Source organism: Lithobates pipiens, unplaced genomic scaffold (assembly GCF_037356315.1).
Source record: "Lithobates pipiens isolate NorthernLeopardFrog02 unplaced genomic scaffold, aLitPip1_a1.2 Scaffold_18, whole genome shotgun sequence".
Lineage (NCBI taxonomy): Eukaryota > Metazoa > Chordata > Amphibia > Anura > Ranidae > Lithobates > Lithobates pipiens.
In genome coordinates, this window is record NW_027507758.1 from 424,379,845 (window position 1) to 424,403,983 (window position 24,139).

The window sequence follows — 24,139 nt, forward strand, 5'->3', positions numbered from 1 at the left end:
CTTACCCAACCTAAGTCTTTGTCGGTCTACAGGTGCAGGTGCCAGCGTCCTAACTGTGGGCAGCCTAATGTGACTCCTTGCAGCTTCACAGCTGGCTGCCCACTGCCCATGCGCGAGCCATGATGCACCCCATAATTGGTCTCACAGTGTCCTGGAACCTGTAACATGTCTCAAGAGGCTGTGAGGGAAAAGAAGGGGGCCAAACTTCCAATCAGATTCAGTGGGTACGGCACTGCATCGCTTTAACTGACAATTGCGGGGTCGTGTGATGCTGTATCCAAACAAAATTGACGTCCCTTTTTTCCCACAAGCAGAGCTTTTCTTTTGGTGGTATTTGATCACCTCTGCATTTTTTATTTTTTGCTCTATAAACAAACAAACAAATATATAAATAAAAAACAAATGTATTAATCAGTTTAGGCTGATATATATTCTTCTACATATTTTTGGTAAAAAAAATCACAATAGGCGTATATTGATTGTTTGCACAAAAGTTATCGCATCTACAAACTATGGGATCATTTTAGGGACTTTTATATTTTTAAATAGTTTTTACTGGTAATGGCATGATCTGCGATTTTTTAACAGGACTACGACATTGCGGCGGGCAAATCTGACCCCAAATGACACTTTTTGGGAACCAGTGACTTTATTACATTGATCAGTGCTGTAAAAATGCACTGATCAATGTAAAAATGACACTGGCACAGAAGATGTTACCACTAGGAGGTGATCAAGGGGTTAACTGTGTTTCCTAGGTGTGCTCTAACTGTAGGGGGATGGGCTGTCTGGGACATGACAGAGATCACTGTTACCGATCACTGGGAACAGTAGATCTCTGTCATGTCATCTGTCAGAGTCGGGGATCTGCCATGTTTACAGAAGCAGATCTCCATTCTGCCTCTGTACTAGGTGATCTCGGGTCACTGGCAGACATCAAGTCCGCCCGATCTACAGACCTCGCCTGAGCAAGCCGACGTACAATGACGGTGATTCGTGCAGGAGGAACAACCTGCCGCTAGTTAATCCTTAACTGGTTAAGGGCCAGTGAATAATAGGTTTAAACTAATAAAAGTGAAACCTGGTTGGTTGATATAGGTTAATGTACAGTACTTTATTAACCAGTGTTGCTCTTCATAATGTCTTACTAAATAAACCTGGTTGTGTACATGCTTGCTTACAGTATAAAAGCTAGTTAACAGGGTCCATGTTTTGAAAAAATCAATAATGAGAATTCCATAGCATGATTTACAAACACTATAATTTATTTTAAATTCCTGGATGTAAAAATGAAAAATGCCAATTGCACTTGAGATATATAAAAGACCATATTTTTCAAGAGCTTAATCCTTAATGTTACAAAACACAGTAATGCTTAAATACTCTAAAATCTCTACATATTAAATGGTATTAGAAATGCAAAGATCGTTTATTTTCGTCTCTACCTGCTTGACCCAAACAGTGTGCAAACAGCATGTTGTAAACTGGTTGGTTAAAGATTTCCAATGTTAAATATATAGAAAATCCTAGTTAAACAGACACATATGGTAAGCTTTTTTTCTCAGAAACAGTAGTGTGATTACATTTAACAGTGTTCTTATTTTCTACATTAATAGAGGTAGCAACCTAACAAAGACCTTAGTGAATGATGAATTTATAATCTCATAATGTCATCATGTTGTTAGCAATTTGACTTTAGTTTCAAGGGTTAGTTACTTTACAGCATATACAGTCATTGTTTACTTTCAAATGCTACTTTTATCTAGAATGTTTAATCTTAATGGTGAACTATTAAGTTAACAATAATGGTTTTATGTTTTACATTTAGACATATGTGCCAGTTGGTATGAAATGTTCTTTTATTGCGTTCTGCAGATAAAATAAAAAGGGAAATAAATATCCAACAATGGTTTGCCAAACTATCAAGAGCTGCTCAATGCTTTAAAATCCTTTCATCAAATGTTACTTAAGGACAAAATCAAACAGTGCAAAGATTAAAGATTATGCATAATTCATAAAATATTTCAATTTAATGATATGAAGTAAGGCTGATTTACCAAAGGAGCTGCGAATTTTTACTCAATAAATTGTGTGAATATTCTCTTCAATTATCTTTTTTGTGAAGTTTAAATTCTTGTTTACCGCTTTATCTGGTAAGCAATTTTTAAATTTTTGTTGCATATATGTAAAATTCTGCATTTTTTCTACTATAAATTTACATAAATCCCCAGGTTCATTATATTCTTTCTTAAACCAAAGACCCCTGTAGAAAAAAAGATTGAGATTTTTTTTATGTTGCATATTGATATTTGAACAAATATTTATCAAATACATATTTGCAGGAAAAAAATACAATCAAACAAATTTTAGTGCCAGCAAACAATGTAATGCACATTTTTTTTTTGTTAAAATATAAAAGACAGGACTGTGTTGAGTAAATAGATACCCATCACTTTGAGACTTAAAATTCTGTTAGCCCATGACAATGTGAAAAACAATCTCCATAGATAACAATTTAAGGGCCTTTACTGCTCATCATTTTGGGGTTTACATGTGAGCTATGAATCTAGAATTATTACTATCATGGTTTAAATACACATGCGCATCCTGTGCCATTTGTGGATGTGTGAAGGGAAATAGGTATTATTTTAAACTTTTTTATTTTTAGAAATTTAAGTCTAAATTTATTTTTTAAACAGTTTTTTTAAACAGTTTTTCATGTTTTTTTAAATCTAACTTTATTTTTTATCACAAGGGGATTAACAAACCCCCATGTGAGAGATTCAGGCAGGTGGCAGATACACTTTATGGGCTCTATTAGACCCCCAATGTCTCCCTTGTCCCCCAAACCAGCTAACCAAGTAGCTGCTTCCTTGGCTGAATGACAGCTCAAAGACTGGTAATGATTACATCTTTGTCACCTCTGGCTTCATTCACTGCAGAGAAGATTGAGGAATGGATGTTCCTCGGTCACCTCCCATTTCCCATCATAAAGCCCTTCAATGTATTCCTGGGCTCCCAGAAAGAGTGGGAGAGCCCAGGAACCATGGTGGGGGGGGGGGGGGGACCATGGATTCACTATGCAGTCACCGAGATCACTTTAACTTTACAGGTGGGAGCTGGCTGAACAAAAGGAGCACAAGCTTATACTGCAGTTGCCACAAGCCATGAGCTTGTGCTTAACCCCTCACTCACACATATGCTATATTGCCAAAAGTATTGGGATGCCTGCCTTTACACGCACATGAACTTTAATGGCATCCCAGTCTTAGTCCAAAGGATTCAATATTGAGTTGACCCACCCTTTGCAGCTATAACAGCTTCAACTCTTTTGGGAAGGCCAGCCCCAAGGTCTAGGAGTGTGTCTAAGGGAATGTTTGACCAATCTTCCAGAAGTGCATTTGTGAGGTCAGGCACTGATGCTGGGCAAGAAGGTCTGGCTCACAGTTTGAGCTCTATTTCATCCTAAAGATGTTCTATCAGGTTGAGGTAAGGCCAGTCAAGTTCCTTCATCCCAAATGCACTCATCCATGTCTTTATGGACCTTGCTTTTTACACTGGTACAAATCATTTGGTGGAGGAAGAATTATGGCATGGGGTTGTTTTTCAGGGGCTGGGTTGGCCCCTTAGTTCCAGGGAGTGGAGCTCTTAAGGCGTCAGCATACTAAGACATTTTGGAAAATTTCATGCTCCCAACTTTGTGGGAAAAGTTTGGGGATGGCCTTTTCCTGTTCCAACATCACTGCACATCAGTGCATAAAGCAAGGTCCATAAAGACATGGATGAGCGAGTTTGGGGTGGAGGAACTTGGCTGACCTGCACAGAGTTCTGACTTCAACCTATAAGAACTCCTTTAGGATGAATTAGAGCAGAGACTGTGAGCCAGGCCTTCTTGTCCCAATCAGTGCCCGACCTCACAAATGCAGAATGGTTAAACATTCCCATAGACACACTCCTAAACCATGTGGACAGCCTTCCCAGAATAACTGAAGCTGTTATAGCTGCAAAGGATGGGCCAACCCAATATTGAATCTTATGGACTAAGACTGGGATGTCATTAAAGTTCATGTTTATGTAAAGGCAGGTGTCACAATACTTTTAGTAACATGATGTATACTACATATGTCTAGAGAGCTGAAGTGGTTAATTGATTAACACACATCTGGGTGTTCAATGTGAACAGGAATTTGCTTTTTATATAATTGAATAACTGAACTGAATATTTGCACACTTTCTTGAGTGAAGATTCTTAATTCCTATAGTAAATCGGTCTCTTTATCAGCTTTTGAGACTTCCAATGCAGAGATCAAGCATCCTGGCAGTGATTTTATTAAGCAGCACCTCTTGATGTAAGCAGCCATAGATCTGAGATAGTCAGTGGATTGAGGACAGACAGGCAATAACAAAGCGAATGGAGGTTATTGGATACTAGGGAGTACAGAGATCTCAGGTAATTGTTAAAGGAAGAGATGAACCTGAGACTAGAAATTTCTTCGCTGCAGAGAAAATAATTTCCGATCTTTAATCTTCTTGAATACTAGTATTTCCTCTAATCTATTAAACAGAGGTTCATTTTTCGAAAGCATACATTTTTAAGTACGCATACTGTATATGATTGATGTAGAAGTGTGGGACAGCATCATTAAACATACACATACAGACACTAGATTCAACGTTTATTTTACCATCGTAACGTATGAATCAAACCATCTGCTTTCCTGAGCCATTTGTGTGTTTTGAGCCAGTCTGCTCAACTGTCCTTTCAACAAAAAAGTGCCAATGACAGTAAACAAGAGAGGGTTATTTACAAAAGGCAAATCCACTTTGCACTGCAAATGCACTTGGAAGTGCAATCGCTCTAAATCTAAGGCCGCGTACACACGGGCGGACTGTTCGCCCAACCTTGTCCGCTGAACAGTGTTTGGGCGGACAGTCCGCTCGTGTGTGGGCTTTCAGCGGACAGTTTCAGCGGACAGTTTGACGGACAAAGTCTTTCGGAAATTCCGAAAAACTGTCCGCTGAAACTGTGTTTGAGCGAACAGTCCGCCCATGTGTAGGCTACTTTCGAAATGAGCAAACTGTTCCCGCTCGGAGGAAAGTCCGCCCATTTAGAGCGCGTGTACAGGTAGGCGGGGCCCGCGACGGAGACGTCGCGGGCTCCGCCGCCTGGAATGGGCTTAAAGGGGAACCCCAACGCCGAAAAAAATCGGCGTGGGGGTTCCCCCAAAGTCCACACCAGACCCTTGTCCGAGCACGCTACCCGGCCGGCCAGGAAAGGGGGGCGAGCGAGCGCGCCCCCCCTCCTGAGCCGTACCAGGCCGCGTGCCCTCAACATGGGGGGTGCCTTGGGGAAGGGGGGGCCGCGCGGCCCCCCCACCCCAAAGCACCTTGTCCCCATGTTGATGAGGACAAGGGCCTCTTCCCGACAACCCTGGCCGTTGGTTGTCGGGGTCTGCGGGCGGGGGGCTTATCGGAATCCGAGAGCCCCCTTTAATAAGGGGGCCCCCGGATACCGGCCCCCCACCCTATGTGAATGAGTATGGGGTACAATGTACCCCTACCCATTCACCTGTGAAATAAAGTACAAAAAAAACACAACACAGGGAAAAAATATTTTATTGCACAGCTCCGGGGGTCTTCCGTCTTCGGGGGTCTTGTCCCCCTCTTCGGTTCTTCTGCCGGGCCACCGCACCTTCTTATAGCTCTTTTGCAGGCGGTGGCCCGGTCTTCTGTCGCCGCCGCCTTCCGTTCTTCTGTCGCCGTCTTCGGTTCTTCTGCCGGGCCACCGCGCCTTCTTATAGCTCTTTTAGAGGCGGTGGCCCGGTCTTCTGTCGCCGCTGTCGCCGCCTTCCGTTCTTGTTCTTCTTCTTGTTCTTCTTCTCTAGGAGATGTTGACACGTCGCTCTCTCCGGCCGGAATGCCAGAGCCGCGCTGAGCGGTCACTTATATAGTGACAATGGGGCGGTGTCACATGGTATATGTCACATGGGTTGGTCACATGGGTTGATGTCACATGGGGACTATGACATCGTAAGGGGGCGGGGTCACCATGTGACCAACCCATGTGACATATACCATGTGACACCGCCCCATTGTCACTATATAAGTGGCAGCGGAGCGCGTCCCTGGCATTGTGGCCGGAGAGCTCGTCGAGTCAACATCTCCAGGAGAAGAAGAAGAAGAACAAGAAGAAGAACAAGAACGGAAGGCGGCGGCGGCGGCGACAGCGGCGACAGAAGACCGGGCCACCGCCTCAAAAAGAGCTATAAGAAGGCGCGGTGGCCCGGCAGAAGAACCGAAGGCGGCGGCAGAAGAACGGAAGACGGCGACAGAAGACCGGGCCACCGCCTGCAAAAGAGCTATAAGAAGGCGCGGTGGCCCGGCAGAAGAACCGAAGAGGGGGACAAGACCCCCGAAGACGGAAGACCCCCGGAGCTGTGCAATAAAATATTTTTTCCCTGTGTTGTGTTTTTTTTTGTACTTTATTTCACAGGTGAATGGGTAGGGGTACATTGTACCCCATACTCATTCACATAGGGTGGGGGGCCGGTATCCGGGGGCCCCCTTATTAAAGGGGGCTCCCGGATTCCGATAAGCCCCCCGCCCGCAGACCCCGACAACCAACGGCCAGGGTTGTCGGGAAGAGGCCCTTGTCCTCATCAACATGGGGACAAGGTGCTTTGGGGTGGGGGGGCCGCGCGGCCCCCCTTCCCCAAGGCACCCCCTCATGTTGAGGGCACGCGGCCTGGTACGGCTCAGGAGGGGGGGCGCGCTCGCTCACCCCCCTTTCCTGGCCGGCCGGGTAGCGTGCTCGGACAAGGGTCTGGTGTGGACTTTGGGGGAACCCCCACGCCGATTTTTTTCGGCGTTGGGGTTCCCCTTTAAGCCCATTCCAGGCGGCGCCTACCTGTACACGCGCTCGAAATGGGCGGACTTGCCTCCGCCTTACGTGGGCGAGTCCGTTCATTTCAAAAGTTGAGCGAACTGTTTGGCAAACAGTTCGCTGAAACAGTCCGCTCGTGTGTGGGCAAGTCCGCTCATGCAAATTTTGAGCGGACTGTTTGCCGAAACTGTTTGACGAACAAGGTTGGGCGAACAGTCCGCGCGTGTGTACGCGGCCTAAGTTGTAGATCTGAAATAAGTGGAAGCTCTGCTGGTTTTATCATCCAATCATGTGCAAGCTAAAATGCTGTTTTTTCTTTTCCTTGCACTTCCCCCTCGGATCTACAGCGACTTTACTTCCCAGTGCACTTGCAGTGCAAAGTGGATTTTCCTTTAGTAAATAACCCCCAATGTGTGCTAAATGTTTCCTTTTGAAAAAGTGGTAGATGAATGAATCATTCATTTGTATATAATTCTAATATCATGTACACACGGCTGGACTTTTCGACGGACTAGGCCCGACGGTCTTCCCGACGGACTTTCGGTGGAGTTCCAACTGACTTTCTGAATGAACGGACTTGGCCACACACAATCACACCAAAGTCCAATGGATTCAAACGTGATGACGTACGACCGGACTAGAATAAAGAAGTTCATAGCCAGTAGCCAATAATTGCCCTAGCGTCGTTTTTTGTCTGTTGGACTAGCATACACATGAACGGATTTCTCCATAGGAACTGGGTCCGGCAGAGTTCGGGCAGAAAAATTTGAAACATGCTCTATTTCTAAAGTCCGTCAGATTTTTGGACAGCAAAGGTCCGATGAAGCCCACACACGATCGAATTGTCTGACAGATTTGTTCCTTCGGACCTTTGCTGTCAAAAAGTCTGGTCGCGTGTACGCAGCATAAGAATATTATCATTAAGATATATTTTAATAGCTGTCCCATTTTCCAAAGAAGCTTTACATTTATGGCCAGCATTAGCCCTACTGTTCTTCATGAACGTTTCAAAATTCCATGTGCTTCTTTATCTAAAATATACATTCCCTCTTTTATCTGATTCTATAGATCCAATACATGATTAATAGCAAACGCACATTTTCTTTTGTAGCATACTCTGCACAGTTCTTACATTCTAAACTCTGTATTTAAAAGTAAACACCATAAACGTTAATGTGTATTAATGTGCCAATTATATAGCCTGAATTACCTTGTAGTTTTTTTCCTACATAGATGGTGAATTAGGTTTATTTTTCTGTGTGTACTTGTATTTTGTCATCTAGAATGCTTTTAAACCAATGGAAGATGCAATTACGGCAATAGGGTATTGATCTGGAAAGCGAAGATTAGTTTTAATGAATTTTGTTGCTGGTGTAGAGTTAAACAGTAATGGTGTTGTACGTTACAGAAGATTGAGCAGTTGGCTGTACAAGGCCTTGCACTGTTTGTCAGCTGTGGCATGTTTCCTAAGTTCAGTAAGCATCCTGCATCTCTGGGGATTATGCTGGAGATGAACAGCTGGTGTACATATCCTTGTAAATCACATGCTAAAAAGATCAGATTTACATGCTGGGACATTAATACCAATGCTAAAAATAAACATTTATTAGCATTAATGGAGTCAGTTTTGAGCCGGGACAGGAAATGTAAAACGCAGTTTCTATTGAATAAGCAATATATTGTTAGACTATGAATAGGGCAGCATGAAATTCTTCACTTTAATGTAACATGAATGAAGAAAATACCCTAAGCCAGTAGGACACAAAGGTAAAAATTGACTAATGTTTATACTCAGGATCTTGTTGACAAAAAGATCCAGAGCAAAATGTTTTATAAAAACCTTCCGTAAAGGAACAAAAAGGCACATAAGTGCATACAAGTGTAAAGCTCTTCTTTATTGCTAGAAATGCAATATACACGTATACATATATGAACATGCATATAGGTGCGTAAACATGTGTACATACATAAATTACTGTACTCAAATGTAAATGTACTATTTTGTTTTATGGCTCGGTACTTATCGCTCTATTACATAGCTTTACATAGCTGTTTATTTTATATGAATATGAAATAGTGCAGCCTGTATATTGTGTTGTTATGTTTGGATTACATAGCTTATCACAAGGTACTATAAATCATGGAAGTCTATTTGGATTAGCTGAAGGGTGGCACAAATCTGACTAGAAGGGGTCTATGGGGTTGATTTACTAAAGGCAAATCCACTTTGCACTACAAGTGCACTACTAATGCACTTGGAAGTGCAGTCGCTGTAGATCTGAGGGGTAGATCTGAAATGAGTGCAAGGTCTGCTGATTTTATCATCCAATCATGTGTAAGCTAAAATGCCAAGGCTGAGTTTGGGCCCCTAGAAGTGGAGGCTTAGTGGTCCCTGGAGAGAGATTCAGGAGAGGAGTGGACTTGAGGGATGCGCAGGAAGCTGAAAGTCTGCCAGCAGGAATACCCGGGGGAGTGCGGGGTATTCTTGCTGGCAGCAATACCCTTGGAGAAGAAGCGGTGGTAAGGCAGGTTTCTTTAAAGAGACTGTTGCTATGGAGGGGCTCCTCCTTTTCAGAGACTCTTTTCATAACCCCCTGCTGACAGACTGTACAGTTAGTTAGAAAGTTAGTGTGAGGACAGTTTTTCCCTTTGTTTCTATACTTGCAGGTATCATCATGGACAGCTGTCCTCCTGCTCAAGTAACTTTTGACATTCCTGTTTCCTACAGTTGTTGGGAGGGCTTCCCTTTAGGGGGGAGGTGCTCCAGTAAACATATGCCATTGGTAAAAATGTAAATATGTTTGTGTTTGCTAACTGTAAGGATCTGTAGTTAGGTTGTATATTTGCTGTGTATATAGCTTGAAAAACAATTGTACACTTGTACACAATTGTATATTTTTTGATACATTTTAACTTATTTGTACATCGTCCTTTCCAAGTTTGTTCCCCTTTCCTCTTTTTTTCTTATGTGATTTTAGAGGAAGGGCGTGTAGCACCCTCTAGTGTGTGCTGCAAGAAAGTGAGAGTAGGTAAATTCTAGTTTGGCCCAGGTATAGACCTGAGTCATTGAAACTGGGTCAGGGTTATTAGAGGCCAGGGCTGGATGACTCATCCTGTCAGCTCTCTGGTGCCTCTCCCTGTTTCTAGAATGTTGGAAAACATTCTGGAAAATAATGGGTGGAAGCTAAGAGGGGTTGCCTTGCATATTTAGGGGCCTTTAGCCAATCCCTAGGAGTGGGCCTGACAGGGAGTTAAGAGAGCCCTCAAATAGACACGAGTCATGCCAGCAGAGGAGTTGGGTGGAAGATGGAGAAGCGGTGCTGAGTGAGGCTGTCGGTGGCCCTGGTCAAGAGGCTGGCCTGGAAGGATCCCACCACAGGAGACAGTTGGAGGGATTCAAGCCAGAAAGGCAGCGGAGACAGCAAAAAGAGACAATTAATAGATCAGCACGATGCAGGGACAGACACAGTGAGAGACTGACAGCTTTAGCAGTGTTCTCTTGAAGACAGCAGTGTGCCAACTCTTCATCAAACCATGTCCTGGAGAATCTCTATGTGTGTGTCAGTCAGGGGAACTGGGAAGAGAGAAGCAGTCAGGTGCGGCTGGTGGCAGCCAGGTGAGATTGCATTTTCTGCAAGCAGTGGAACTGGAATCAGTGGTCACGGGGAAGCAAAACGTGATGTGATGTGCCGCTTACGCTTTAAGTGTTGCTTTGCCAAGGAATTGAGTGTTGCTGCCTGTAATGGGCTGTTGCTGAACTGACAAAAGCCTATCAGTTCCCTCAGGAATGAGCCAGCAGAAGCTGTACAAAGAAAAACCAAGTTTGTGCAGGTGAAAGGAAGATGGGGAGTCTGTAAATAGGGAGGAAATGTCTCTGAAAAGTTGTTGTCCCACTCGGCATCCCATAATCCCTTACCCCGTCCAGGTTATCAACTTCTAATAAAACTACAAAAACAAGCCAAAGACTGATTTCTGTGTCTGGATGAAAGAAGGAAATGCCATGTGACTGGCCATTTAGCAGTGGGGAACCCTGACTTCAGCAACTCCTACAGGGGAAGTGCTACATTATGATTTGATAATTCTGATGGATCCACTTCCATCCAACCCAAACACAATAAGTAGGATTATTTATTTTCTATATCTTTTATATCTTACTGTATTTATTGCAATATGGTTCCATTTCGTATGTAGTGCATTTTTTATAATAATGAAAAATGTTACTGAAACATAAAAATTAAATGGTTCCAATAAATTTGTATCATTTGCTATGCCATTGTATTATTTTGGATCCGAATGAAACAAATTAATTTAATTGTTTCATTATAATTTATTTTGGATTAGTTGAAATTCAATACTATTTTGATTTGGAGATTTGCATAAATCTGCCCTAAGAATGCTCAATGGTATAATGTAGCATGGGTTTAGTGAAAGGTTAGCTCCTAGCTCTCTTTAGGAAAAAGGGCAATCAGTGTTCCTTCATGTGAGATTTTGCAATTTTTTGGAAAATTTCTGATCATGATAAATGCTTTCAATATTTACAAGTGATATTCCTGTGACATAAACTCCCATAAACTAGTTTATTGGTTAAATTAGATGGTCTTGCATCCAGACGAAATATGTAATTATATATGGCCTGATTGCTGTAAGAGATGCCTGATTCAGGTGCATTTTACAAATGGTTTACCCGGTAAAAAAAGACAAAAGAAGAAGAACATAAGAATATGCGCACATATGCAATGCAATGCTAATTTCCAGTGCAAAAAAAGCAGTTCTTCCTTAATGGATGTTTGATTATTATAAATGTCCATTTTGCAATGGCTTTTATTGCTAAGCAAACCAGATGTTTACTTTTACGTAAATAAACTAATGTCCTTGATTTAAGAATAAGTGGGAGCTGTTAACCAAATTTATAAAATATGTTAAAATAGTAAATAGTATTTCATTAACGGTAATTGTTCTAAATGTTTAGTGACAGGATGCCTCAAAACAAATTATTTAAAGACGTTTGCATTGTGCTAGTAAAAATAACTATCCACTACTGGTGCCATATGCAGCTTCATGAACAATGACAACAGTAGCACGCCTATTCAGCTGTAAGTTCCTACTAATTTAACTGCTTTTGTTAAACTGAAGATATGGATGCCAGTACAGTAATAGGCTTATACCACAAAGATATGCTTCATGTAATTCACGTTCAGCAAATATGTCAGTGCATGTTAGGCTAAGTAAGAAAAAGTTAAAGTTTTAAAAGACACACAATTAACCAAAAGCAAGTTTTATGATCACTCATATACTACATATATATATATATATATATATATATATATATATATATATATTTATGGTCTGGAGCCCTCTGACCGATACGTATAAGGATGACAAACAAGGTTAACATAAACTCCCTTCCCAGAAATAGACCTGAAAGTGTGCCCTGGTCTAACGTACGGTATACCAAAATAAGGGGGCATACCCTAGATAGAGAAATGGGTATAAATGAGATAAATGTAAAATGGAGTGAAATGAGTACTCTCATGAGGAGTATAATGCCTGAGAAATGCCCTAAAAAGGGGATGGGTGGGTGGGTATCGCGCACCGGAACCGACGAGGAAGGCAGGCGAACGGGCTAGTTATATACCCCACCGGGCTCCTCCCATAATTCCAGGCCACCATACTGGCCTTTCTATTTATGGTCTGGAGCCCTCTGACCGATACGTATAAGGATGACAAACAAGGTTAACATAAACTCCTTTCCCAGAAATAGACCTGAAAGTGTGCCCTGGTCTAACGTACGGTATACCAAAATAAGGGGGCAAAAACATTCAGGTAGGGGTTATATTTATTGTTTCAAGTTTGAGACTGGGTGAGCTTAACAAAGGCCTGGGCCATCTCCACTTGCGGGTTGGGTATGTAACGGGCGAAACAGGTGGACTTCCATCTGCCCAACTTCTTGATAACATGGTCCGGGACCCCTTGGCGGGAGGCGGTTGAAGCTGCTCCGATACGGAAAGAATGTCCGGAGTAGTGATTAGGATTGAGGTGAAGGATGCCCAGAAGTATCCTGACATGTTCCATAAACTGGGCAGCGTTCAGTGGTTTAGTGTGAAATGGCAGAAGCGGGCCAGACCCTGGTTGACCGTCCAGAAGGTTTAACAAGCGGGTGAGAATGGCGACCGGGCACCAGCGGTTGTTGGTCTTATAGAAATGTATGTCAGTACCCGAGCCAAGCTGCTGCGTCTTGGAGACTGCTAAGTGTAGAATATAATGATCTTCGTATCGGATCAGGTGGTGCTTGCACAGCATGCGTGCTGAGGGGCCGTTACAAGTAAACTCGCCTGGCCGTAAGAAGCCGTAGAAGGCCAGGTGTATGGCTGCTTGCAAGACGATACTTATGCGGAGACCAAAAGGTGAAGTGGCCAGAATATCTGACATATCTCTAAAAACGTCTCCTGTAATAGGCAGCCGTTTGGTGCGGGCCACTGGCTGGCGCTTCTGGATGCCGCGCATAAGAGCCCGTACGGCGTGATAAGAAAATAAGGAAGGTTCGGTAGGGTCCTGGAGGGACGAGAAATGTTGTACACCGGCCAGATATAGCCAGATTGTGTTAAAGGACAACGCCAACTTCGAGTGGCAGTGGGAAATGAAGCCTAGGACTTGCTTGACACGGGACGTCTCTGTGCTGTGACACGTCATGAAGCGATTAAAGGCCCTCCAGGCCGATTGATAGGCTTTGAGGGTATTGCGTGAGAGGGAGTGCTCGATGAGTTGGGTCGCCGCTAGGAGGTGTGGTGCTAATCCAGGGTCAGCTGAGACCAGTCTGGGATAGCTGCTGATGTTGGTCCAGCTCCGGGTACCTGATCAAAAAAAGAAACAAAGTTAAAGCGGGAGAGGGCGTCCGCTGCCTGATTGAATTTACCTGGGATGAAGGAACAATGGATATTGAACTGAAATGATAAAGAAAGCTGGACCAGTCGGCGAAGGAAGGACATAATTGCTAGAGAGTTGGATCTGCCTTTATTAATGATCTCCGCAGTGGCTAAATTATCTGTAGAAAAGGTCACCGTTTGCCCCGACCAACTGCGGCCCCATGTGTGAGCTGCAGCTACGATAGGGTACAACTCAAAGAGGGAGGACGTCTCGGTGAAGCCAGGAATAGCCAGTATCTGGGGAGGCCAGGGAGCTGCGAGCCACAGATGGCCAAAAATAGCCGCAAAGCCTGTGGAGGCCGCTGCGTCGGTCACCACCTGGGGTGAGAGAGAAGACACAGAGGGAATGAACAGGGACACGCCATTCCAAGAGGATAGGAACTCCTCCCACATAGCAAGGTCTGCTATCGCCGCGGGATGCAGGCTGAGGACTTGCTCCGGGTCCTGTGAGAGGGATAGTAAGACTAATAGGCGTGACACGAATGCGCGACCCTGAGGGATGATGCGCATGGCGAAATTCAGCATGCCGAGTAGGGACTGTAGCTGTCTTTTGGTGCAAGTTCTGGCACGGGTGAAGTCCCTCAGGACCATCCTGATGCGGGCCAGTTTATCCAGGGGGAGGCTGGCCTGCATAGTGTTGGTGTCTAGGCTGACCCCGAGAAAGGTGATGGTCTGCGTCGGACCGTCCACCTTGTGCTCGGCAATGGGGACGTTGAGGTTGCTGAAGACCGCCCTCAACTTATGCAGATCTCCTGGAGGTGAGCCGGGTGGCTCGATCAGCAGGAAGTCATCCAGATAGTGTATGACTCCCCGACACTGGGCTACGTGTAGCAGGATCCACGTGAGAGTCTGAGCGAAAGTATCGAAGAGCCAGGGGCTGCTCTTGGACCCGAATGTAAGTTTGGTGGCAAAATAGTACCGCTCCTTCCACTTGATGCCATGCCAGCACCAGAGAGATGGGTGGATGGGAAGGAGCTTGAAGGCGTCCGAGATGTCGGCCTTGGAGAGCCAGGTTCCTGTGCCTGTTTTGAGAATGGCCTGGATGGCCGTGTCTACAGATGTATACTTGAGGGAGAACTCCTCTGAGGTGATAAGGGAATTAAGACTGGGGACATAAGAGGAATGAGGCGCTGACAAATCGTACACCAATCTGAGTTTATTAGAGAACTTGCCCTTGACAAGCCCAATAGGGCTGACTCTCCAGGTGTTGAATGGGGGCTGTGTGAAAGGGCCTATGATGAAGTCTCGGTCTAACTCTGACTGTAGTAGTTGGTCAACGGCTCGTTCGTCCAAAGCTGCTGACCGCAGGTTCTGGCATTCGTGCGTGAGGTGAGGGAGAGAAATGAGTCCAGTGTGAAAGCCTTGAGTGACGCCCTGAACAAGGTAGACGGATAGTGAGGGGGTAGGATGATCGGTGAGGTAGATGCTGAGCCACGAGACGTTGACCCGGCCTAGTCAAAATTTCTTAACCGGTTTGACCTCACACATGATCCTGGGATGAGCCCTATGACACTGTGTGCATACGTGGAGCAGCCTGCACTGACTGAAATTGCATGAGCCGCTATTGAAATTGTTGCAGATTGCTGCGCCCCCCATGGTCTTGATCGGGCGCCCAAATTTATCCGTCTGCGGCAGGCGTGCCGGCGCTTGTGAGCCCTGAGCGGTACCTGAGGTAGAAGGACCGTCTGAGGGCGGGGCTGCCACTGAGCTAGCGCACCAAGTCGCGGTGTGAGTAGCCAATTGGCAAATCGCACAAAGAGGAGACCGTAGCCCCGCAAAGTGGCGGCAGAATAGTTCTGTATCCATGACGCTCCAATCAGTAGGCGTCTGGAACTGGACAAGCCTGGCGGCCGCTTTGGCGGAAAAGGAGCGGTGGTAGTCGTAAAATGAAAACCCGCCGTATTTATAACCTAGATCTACTACCACATGGAGGTAGCGATCCAGCTCCTCCCTCCTGCCAGGGGAGACTGAGCAGATGATGTCCCTCATCATGCCGAAGGCCAGTGTAAATTCGGTGACAGAAAGCTTCCTGTCCAGCCTGGGGTCTTTGGTCTTGAGGACCACCGACACGTCCCCCCATGTATAAGCCTTGTTTTCTGCCAGTTCATGAATGGAGATGAGAAGCGAAGCCAGATTGACGTCCTTGCCCTCTAAGATGTCCTTCCTGATGCTAGCTGATACCAGATGAGAGGGGTACACCACTGATGTACGCTCGGTGGTACCTGCGAGAGGGTTAGTCACTGCCTGGGATGCTGGTACTGGAGGAGACACGGGCGGGCGGGTCTCGAGGAGGGCCACCCGATTCTGGACCTCTGACATAGAGGTCGTCAGGGAAGACACCAAGGTATGGAGCTGCGAAATAGAAGAAGCGATAGAGCCCAGTGAGGCCTGCTGGGTACTAGCCTCAGCCGCCGCCGGGGGAGGAAAGAGGAGCCTGAACAGCTTGGCTTTCCTGGCTGTTGCCGGAAAGGGTACGCCTCTGCGCCTAAGCTCAGCTGTCATCCTAGGAATGGTCCATGCTCTGAGGGACCGTTGGCTGCCACTCTCTGAGACTAGAGATGGAGACAATGGGGCAGTGAGGTCCTCGCTGTCAGCCCGAGACATGGTGGCGTAATCCAGGCCTGGCGAGCCTTATTGGTCCTTGGGTTCGGGTTTTCTCCTACGCGGAACCTATATGAGGGTGACATGGATTACAAGACACGTTGGAGATCCTGAAAAAGCATGTATGCTTAACAAGAAGGATGCTTCCACTCATGAGCGTTTCCTCCCAGACGACGTTTTTTTTTTTTTTTTCTTACCTAAGGAGGCACCGTCCCACCAGGTGCAGGGTGGACCTACTGAAAACTCGACTGACCTGAGGAGATGAAGGTGAAGTTTGAGAGTTCTATACCTGAACAGAAATGCTAGCCAAAATAGTGATTTCATGGAGGTGAGATTTTTTTTTTTCTTTCTTTTTTTTTTTTTTTTTTTGGCAGGTATGAACCTTTGAAGCAATTTATAGTGAAATGAGGTCGGTGAGGCAGGCCCCCGGTAGGAATCCAAAGCTTGAAAAATCAACTGGACTTGAACCGGGAAGCGATATGACCGTGAAATGAGTGAATCCGCCATGACAGATGTCCGGATCGCCATGCCGCCATCTTGCGACCGAGCACGAAACGGATTCTGGAGCATGTACTGAAAATGAGGCCTGTCCTAGGGCACGCCGAGACGAATTTGGTGCACGGATGTGACTATTCGTACTGGAGCGTGATAGGTGAGATGAAATGATACCCATGACAAAGACAAGAATCAGAGGATGTGCCCATGAATGAAACAAACGAATCCTGTCTTTGGAGCATGTACTGAAATGAGGCGTGAAATGAGGCGTGACAGCTGGGCACACCGGAACAAATCTGTGCATCAATAAATGCAACAGGATTTGAATCGGAGCGTGATAAGTGACAGAAAATTATATGCCATGACAGAGACAAGAATCAACGACTGGACAAATGGTTACAACAAAGAATCCTTCTCTGGAGCATGTACTGAAATGAGGCGTTGCAGCTGGGCACGCCGGAACGAATCGGTGCATTAATGCATGCGACGGGATTCGAATCGGAGCGTAATAAGTGACAGAAATGGTATGCCATGACAAAGACTAGAATCAGAGATTGTGCCTGAACCTGCGAGTGACTCAGTCTCTGGAGCATGTACAGAAATGAGGCCGAATAACTAGGCACTCTGAAGCGAATCGGTGCATCGGGGATGCGACAGGATTCGCACCGGAGCGTGGTGAGTGACAGAAATGAAATGAATCGATCTGATATCAAAAAGATTGAAATGATGCGAAGTGACATGAAATGATCGAAATAATTCGAACGGAATGAAATGATCGAAATGACTCAATATGTATGAAATGAAACGTATTTGGAACGGTCGGACCGGTTTACCATTTGAAAGGACACGACATTCGAAATGATCCGGACTGCTAGAATTAACGTAACGAGCAGTCGGCTGCGGTATCGGAGTGCTTTCGACCGATTTGAATATTTAAGTAATGATTGGGAAGTCATTCGGCTCGACCTGACGTGCCTACGAAATGAAGTGGCCGATGTGGCACGACCGACGCGTCTCGAAAGGAAATAACAACTTTCCTTCGCAATAAACAGGAGTAGTGACATGAGGTAACGAGTACGAGTGACACGGTTTAAAACATTCGTGAAATGAAAGGTGAGAGGTTCGTGAGTTCAGGATATCGTGTTTGAGTGACATTGTAACACATGAAATGAGAATATGGGTGCCGAAGCCCTACCTGCGACAGCCGGCCCAGACGCGTTGTACGACAACGGCAATTTCTTTGAGTATTGCGACACTCGGACGGAAAACACACGAACGCCAATGATAAGACGACTGACAACACGGACACAATCAAGACAAACACGGGGACTCACGAACACAACTCGCTACGTTTGGTCTCAACAGTCGGCCCTTGATTTCTGACGTATCAGATATCGCGCACCGGAACCGACGAGGAAGGCAGGCGAACGGGCTAGTTATATACCCCACCGGGCTCCTCCCATAATTCCAGGCCATCATACTGGCCTTTCTATATATATATATATATATATATATATATATATATATATATATATATATGTATTTATTGTTTGGTTACAGTTCATTATACCAAGACATATGGTGCTATGCAATAATTCAGAAGAGTATATCATTATATCAATTAGTTGTTTTATCTATAGGCGATTTTTGTTTTCAAAAAAGTTTATTAAAGCGATAAATAGAAAACAGTGTCAGCAAAAAGGATCAAATGACATAAATAGCATAAGTAGTTGGATGACAAGATTACAAGGAGGTGATAAACAGATCATAGAACTCCACAGATCAAACGACAGATTATAAACATCAGTGTGGATCTTACGTCCAACAACAGGTCACGAAAAAGAGAGAAGATAAAACATTCAATGTGCTGACCTACATATCTAAAATGCATAAGAAAAGACCATATCGAGAAAGAGAGGGGAAAAGTTCAGAGAGAAAACAAAAAAAAGAGAAAGAATTGCAGATAGAAAAGAAAAAGAAAAACCCAAGGTGCGATCACTTTAGCAAACGAAATAGGAACCATGGGTTCCACTTCAGGTCATATATGTGAGTCGTGTCTTGCAGAGTATGGAAAATCTTTTCAGACAGCATTACTTGGTCAATGCGTGAGAGAACTTGAGACAAAGGGATCGACGGGGATTTCCAGTGCAGTGCTATAGTCCATAGCATAGAGACACTCAGAACAGTTCATCCGATGTTATCCGAACGTACATGCATGAAAAAATGATTTGTACAATGCCAGATCAAAAGATTTTCATTTAATCAGTACAGCTGTCTTCAAAAATGCATTACAAATGCATTACAACACATGACATCACTTCTAAATTTTTATTCTGTCATACGAGAATTTTCATGACTTTAGTAAATGCATCAGATTCGATCTGAGATTATCATGCAAAGAAAAACAAAAAACAGAGAATCATTCGTCCGATAATCTCATTGTGTGTACCGGACATTAGTTGTGATTTGAACAAAAAAAAAAAACTGTCAGCTCTGGTTGAAGCCGCTGTACTATACTAACCATGCAAGGTTAGTTCAGTGATCCACCCCCGCTGAGGTGTTGTGTTCTGACAGGGGAAACCCCCCTCCCCGCCAGAACACTCCGATCAGTGCTCTCTGCCATTGGCTGAGAGCGTTGATCGGGAGTCAATCGGATTGCTGGTTTTCCAGCATGCTCGTCCGACAGAAGTTGACATACACACAGGCTGAATGACAGACGTTTTTTTCTCAACATTTCTCTCAACATTCGGCCTGTGGGTACTTGGCTTTAGTCTACTAGCTCCCAAATGGGCTTTGAAAGTAGAATTTTCAAACCAGATATTCATATTGTACATTTTGGTGCTTGATTTACTAAAGTAGATAAAGTGAAAAAAACATAAAGTGTGGCAATATTGTAAATGATGTCATGAGTATCCCTGCCCCTTTGTATTCATGAAGCAGTGGGGCGGGGCATCCCCCACCTGAACCTTATTGGTCTACGAAGGACAGTTGCCTTGCTCATCCATATTGGATGGGGGCATTCTCAGTGGGGACACAGACAAAAAAACTAAAAAAGATTTAGGCAGATTTTTAGGCCAGAGTGTGACTTTAAAGAAAACATAAATATAAATAAATATATAAATATATATATATATATATATATATATATATATATATATATATATATATATATATATATATATCCATATCCGGTCCTGTTCCAGAGCAGACAATCTACTGATTGAGTATTGTTAGAAATATATATATATATATATATATATATATATATATATATATTTCTAACAATACTCAATCAGTAGATTGTCTGCTCTGGAACAGGACCGGATATGGATGGAATTTAAAGCCAGCTTAAGAGCTATACTATGCAGTTTCATGCTACCCTGACATTGTTGTGAAGAGTTTATTTTTGTGCAGCTTTTCTAATCTGTTTTGTATAATTCTGTAGTGTTTTCATTCCCTTGGCCATCCTATTGTTTTTGTCTTTGCACCTGTTTAATAAACTGCAAGTTACAGTTAAGGCTGGTATACAGGGGCCGAATATCGGCTGATATCGGCTGGACCAACAGACACCAGCCAACATTTGGCCAGTATGTACAGCAGCCTGTCCAACAGGAAAATGTAAATGTATTTTATTGGGATTTTAAGTCATAGACCAACACAAAGTGGCACATAATTGTGAAGTGGAAGGAAAATGAAAAATGGTTTTCAATTTTTTTTACAAATAAATATCTGAGAAATGTGGCATGCATTTGTATTCAGCCCCCCTGAGTTAATACTTTGTAGAACCACCTTTCACTGCAATTGCAGCTGCAAGTCTTTTTGGGTATGTCTCTACCAGCTTTGCACATCTAGAGAGTGACATTTTTTCCCATTCTTCTTTGCAAAATATCTCAAGTTCTGTCAGATTGGATGTAGAGCGTCTGTGAACAGCAATTTTCAAGTCTTGCCACAGATTCTCAATTGGTTTTAAGTCTGGACTTTGTCTGGGCCATTCTAACACATGAATATGCTTTGATCTTCTAAACCAGGGATATGCAATTAGTGGACCTCCAACAGAAACAGGCCCGCTAATTGCATATCCCTGTTCTAACCCATTCCATTGTCAACGAAGAACATATAGTTGAATAATCTTATTTAAGGCCTTAAGGAATATCAACCTAAGGTCTGAAAGGGCCTCATCCCAATTAACAATCAACATCAAGTGGACCAACTTCTAACTCCTAAATCATCTTTTGTGATAAATGCAAAACAAGGAGCCTTTAATATAAACATTAGAGAGGGGTGAACTCAACTGGGCCCCATAGACAGGGATATCTGAAAGGGTATCATATTAGTGCTTAAAGTGGTGGTAAACCGCACACTTAAAAAAAATGGCGGGGATTCGAACTGTGTTTGATTGGCCTAAGTGCAAGGCATCTGGGAACTTTGCCACTTCCTATAATCTGGAAAGGTACACATGTTCACTTATCATTGTGTGGGGAATGTATGATAGTTGGAAAGCTATGTAATATAAAGTAAAGGACTTCAAAATCCAATAGGTTGTTTGAGCATTGATCAGGTTTCCTTTTGACTTTCCTTGACTCACACAAATGGTTTGACAGTGATTCCATGTTCTTAAAATATTTAAGGGGCATGTATATCGGTGAGTGCCAAAGGATGCAAAAAAAGTTAGGCAGGAGAATCATTTTTATTAGATTTGCTTGACCCATAACCCCCGAGGGTAGTTTACATCATATCTGTATTTTAGATTTGATGAATATTAAGGGGCAGGTAGTCTGTTACGTGCTTTAGGGTTATTATCCCCAAGTACTTAAAAGTATTAGTTCAAAACAGTGGTAAGTGGGCCTTCTCTTGAGTAAGTCTGAGAAAGATTGAGTGGTAAAATGTGTGAATTAAATTGATTAATTACAAATCTGGTGAATCAATCAAGCGATCAAATTTAGGCAGTTCCAAGTGTAGGGTGGGGCCCTGATCTGATCTGGTATATGTGCAAATTGTCTGCGTAGCCCCACAGTTTAATGTGTGCACCTAAACTCAGTTCTTGTATATCTGAAAAATTATGCAGAATGGTGGACTATGGTTTACCCTCCAGGGCAAACATCAGAGGATTAAGAAAAGGGTCTAAGGTCCACCTGTTGAAACTAATGTGAGCCACCTGTCCAAAACATATGATTCATAGCCAGCAGAAAAATTAAGGGCTAACCAAAACCTTCGCAGGTCTTCCAGAGTAAGTTTTGCTTTACTCAATCAAATACCTTGGCTAAGTCTAGGCTATTCACTACTCACTTAATTGTGTGTGGATTACAAATTAATAAATTGATGGCTGGTATTTAAGAATGTAGTCTTGGAAATAATTGTAGGAGTAGAAGTAAACTATATTTATGGCTTTGATTGTTATTTCTAACAGTGAAGCTAAAAAAATACAACCTTATGCATGTGTATTTTCTGTGTTAATTTACATAAATCCTATTTTTAATACAACTGGCATCTCCTACTACAAAAAAAAGTGTATCAAGAGCCTATAGAGGATTATCATGATTGTACATTGGAATGAAGATACAGGCCAGTGCCCTTCAATTACTCATTAATTATCCAGAGATGTGTTAAATGTGTAATATATTAACAGGTATACTGGCTATTATAACTTTGGAAACAACTATTGCATCTATGAGATTGGAAAAATAACTCCTTTACACCTTTTTTATTGTTTCAGATGGGGAAGAAACGAAAATTTAGTTCTCTGGAAATATCCTTAATTGTTCTGTTTATTTTGGTTACAATAATAGCGATAGTCCTTATTGTGCTTTTTGCTACAAAAACACCTGGACTCAAGGATACAGGTAAGAGACTGTCTTCAAAAGAACATCCATTATGTATGTAAGCTAATAATCGTTATGCAAAATAACCCTTATTTTAAGTTGCAAAGTATTTCTTAGCTTGCTGTACATACTACATTTGCCCTTTGATCCCAAACTGCAGCCCTTCACCTGTCTTTGACTGGCCCTTAGGGCACTATTCCTCCTACTGATACCAATGATGGGGCACTAGTACTCTCACTGATACCAAAGATGGGTCTCTTTTCCTTCCATTGACATCAACGATGGGGAATTATTCCTTCTTCCACTAATCACAGGAACTAAATCTAAATCTTTGTTAGAAATTTCCCCTGTTCTTTATGCTTACATGTTATTGAAGGGATGATTATTTTTTTTTAAATATAGTATAGGGGAGTATGGAAAAGTTATGTTCAGTCTAAATACCTAACCATGTGCAAATGTATTTAAAAAATAAAAACAGGATTTTTAATTGTACGCTTTTAGATGATTAAAGCATTTTCAATTTTTTCTTCACTAATGTAAGTAGACATTCCCTTAAAATAATCATTACTTTTAATCATTTTTAATAAATCATTCCCCTGTATTTTATTTTGTAACTTTCACTTTTTTAAATATTAGCTGCATTGTATAGAAAGATTTAAAGCCTAGAAAGCAGAAACACCTGTTGTTTGAGGAGCTCTATAATCTGGTTGAAGAGCACTGCAAACAACTCTGATTATAGTAAGCCTTTCATAAATACATTCATTTTGAAACATGTGATAGCATGTAATAATTGCTTATTGGCCTTTTGGTTTGGTTTTCGTGTAGTAAATGTTCTTATCAGTTTTCAGGGACAAAACACTAGTTGTCTTCACTAATTTGGGAAACTGGTTAGTTCGATGTAATAAGGTGGGTATGGTGGGAAGGCTCTTTTCCTCCCATGTTGAATCTGGCCTGGTTTACCAGGCTTGTCCCCAGTTAAAGGCAAAACTTTACCTAAGTAATAATGCCTTTCTGGTAGAGATGGGTCTTTTGCATAGGACTAGAGGTATTTTATACTGGCCAGAAGGGTAGCCCTTGTCTTGAACTCTGGCACCCAAAGCGCTTACCCTTTTTATTTTTGCTTTTTTTGCACAGCGCTATGTACCATGACTCACCCCTGATTAGTAAGGCGTAGGTCCTCAGTCTTGCCCTGAAATTTTTGGGAGCGAGGCACATGGTCTTTTGGTCAGGTTCTCCCCCTCCCTTGGGGTTTCCTTTTGGGGAAGCCCCACCTAGTACATGGGTAGACCTTGCCTTGACAGGTTCCCACAAAATGGGGGCTGCCTGCTTTTGGCCCGGTCGACCACAAGTGCCCCAGTTCCTGTCAGGGGTCTTTGGCTCAAGGTATCAGAGCCAGGGTCCTTTTTCTTTGGAGGAGG

General features: G+C 43.3%; 1 protein-coding gene across 2 annotated transcripts in view; it reads left to right on the forward strand.

Annotated features, from left to right (window-relative positions):
* SI (sucrase-isomaltase) overlaps nt 1–24,139 on the forward strand; it is a 342,643-nt gene that overhangs the window by 9,512 nt on the left and 308,992 nt on the right. For both annotated transcript variants that reach the window (XM_077488042.1, XM_077488044.1), the window contains exon 2: nt 22,616–22,742. In XM_077488042.1, coding sequence (XP_077344168.1) covers nt 22,616–22,742 — 127 coding nt within the window. The remainder of the gene's footprint in view (nt 1–22,615; nt 22,743–24,139) is intronic.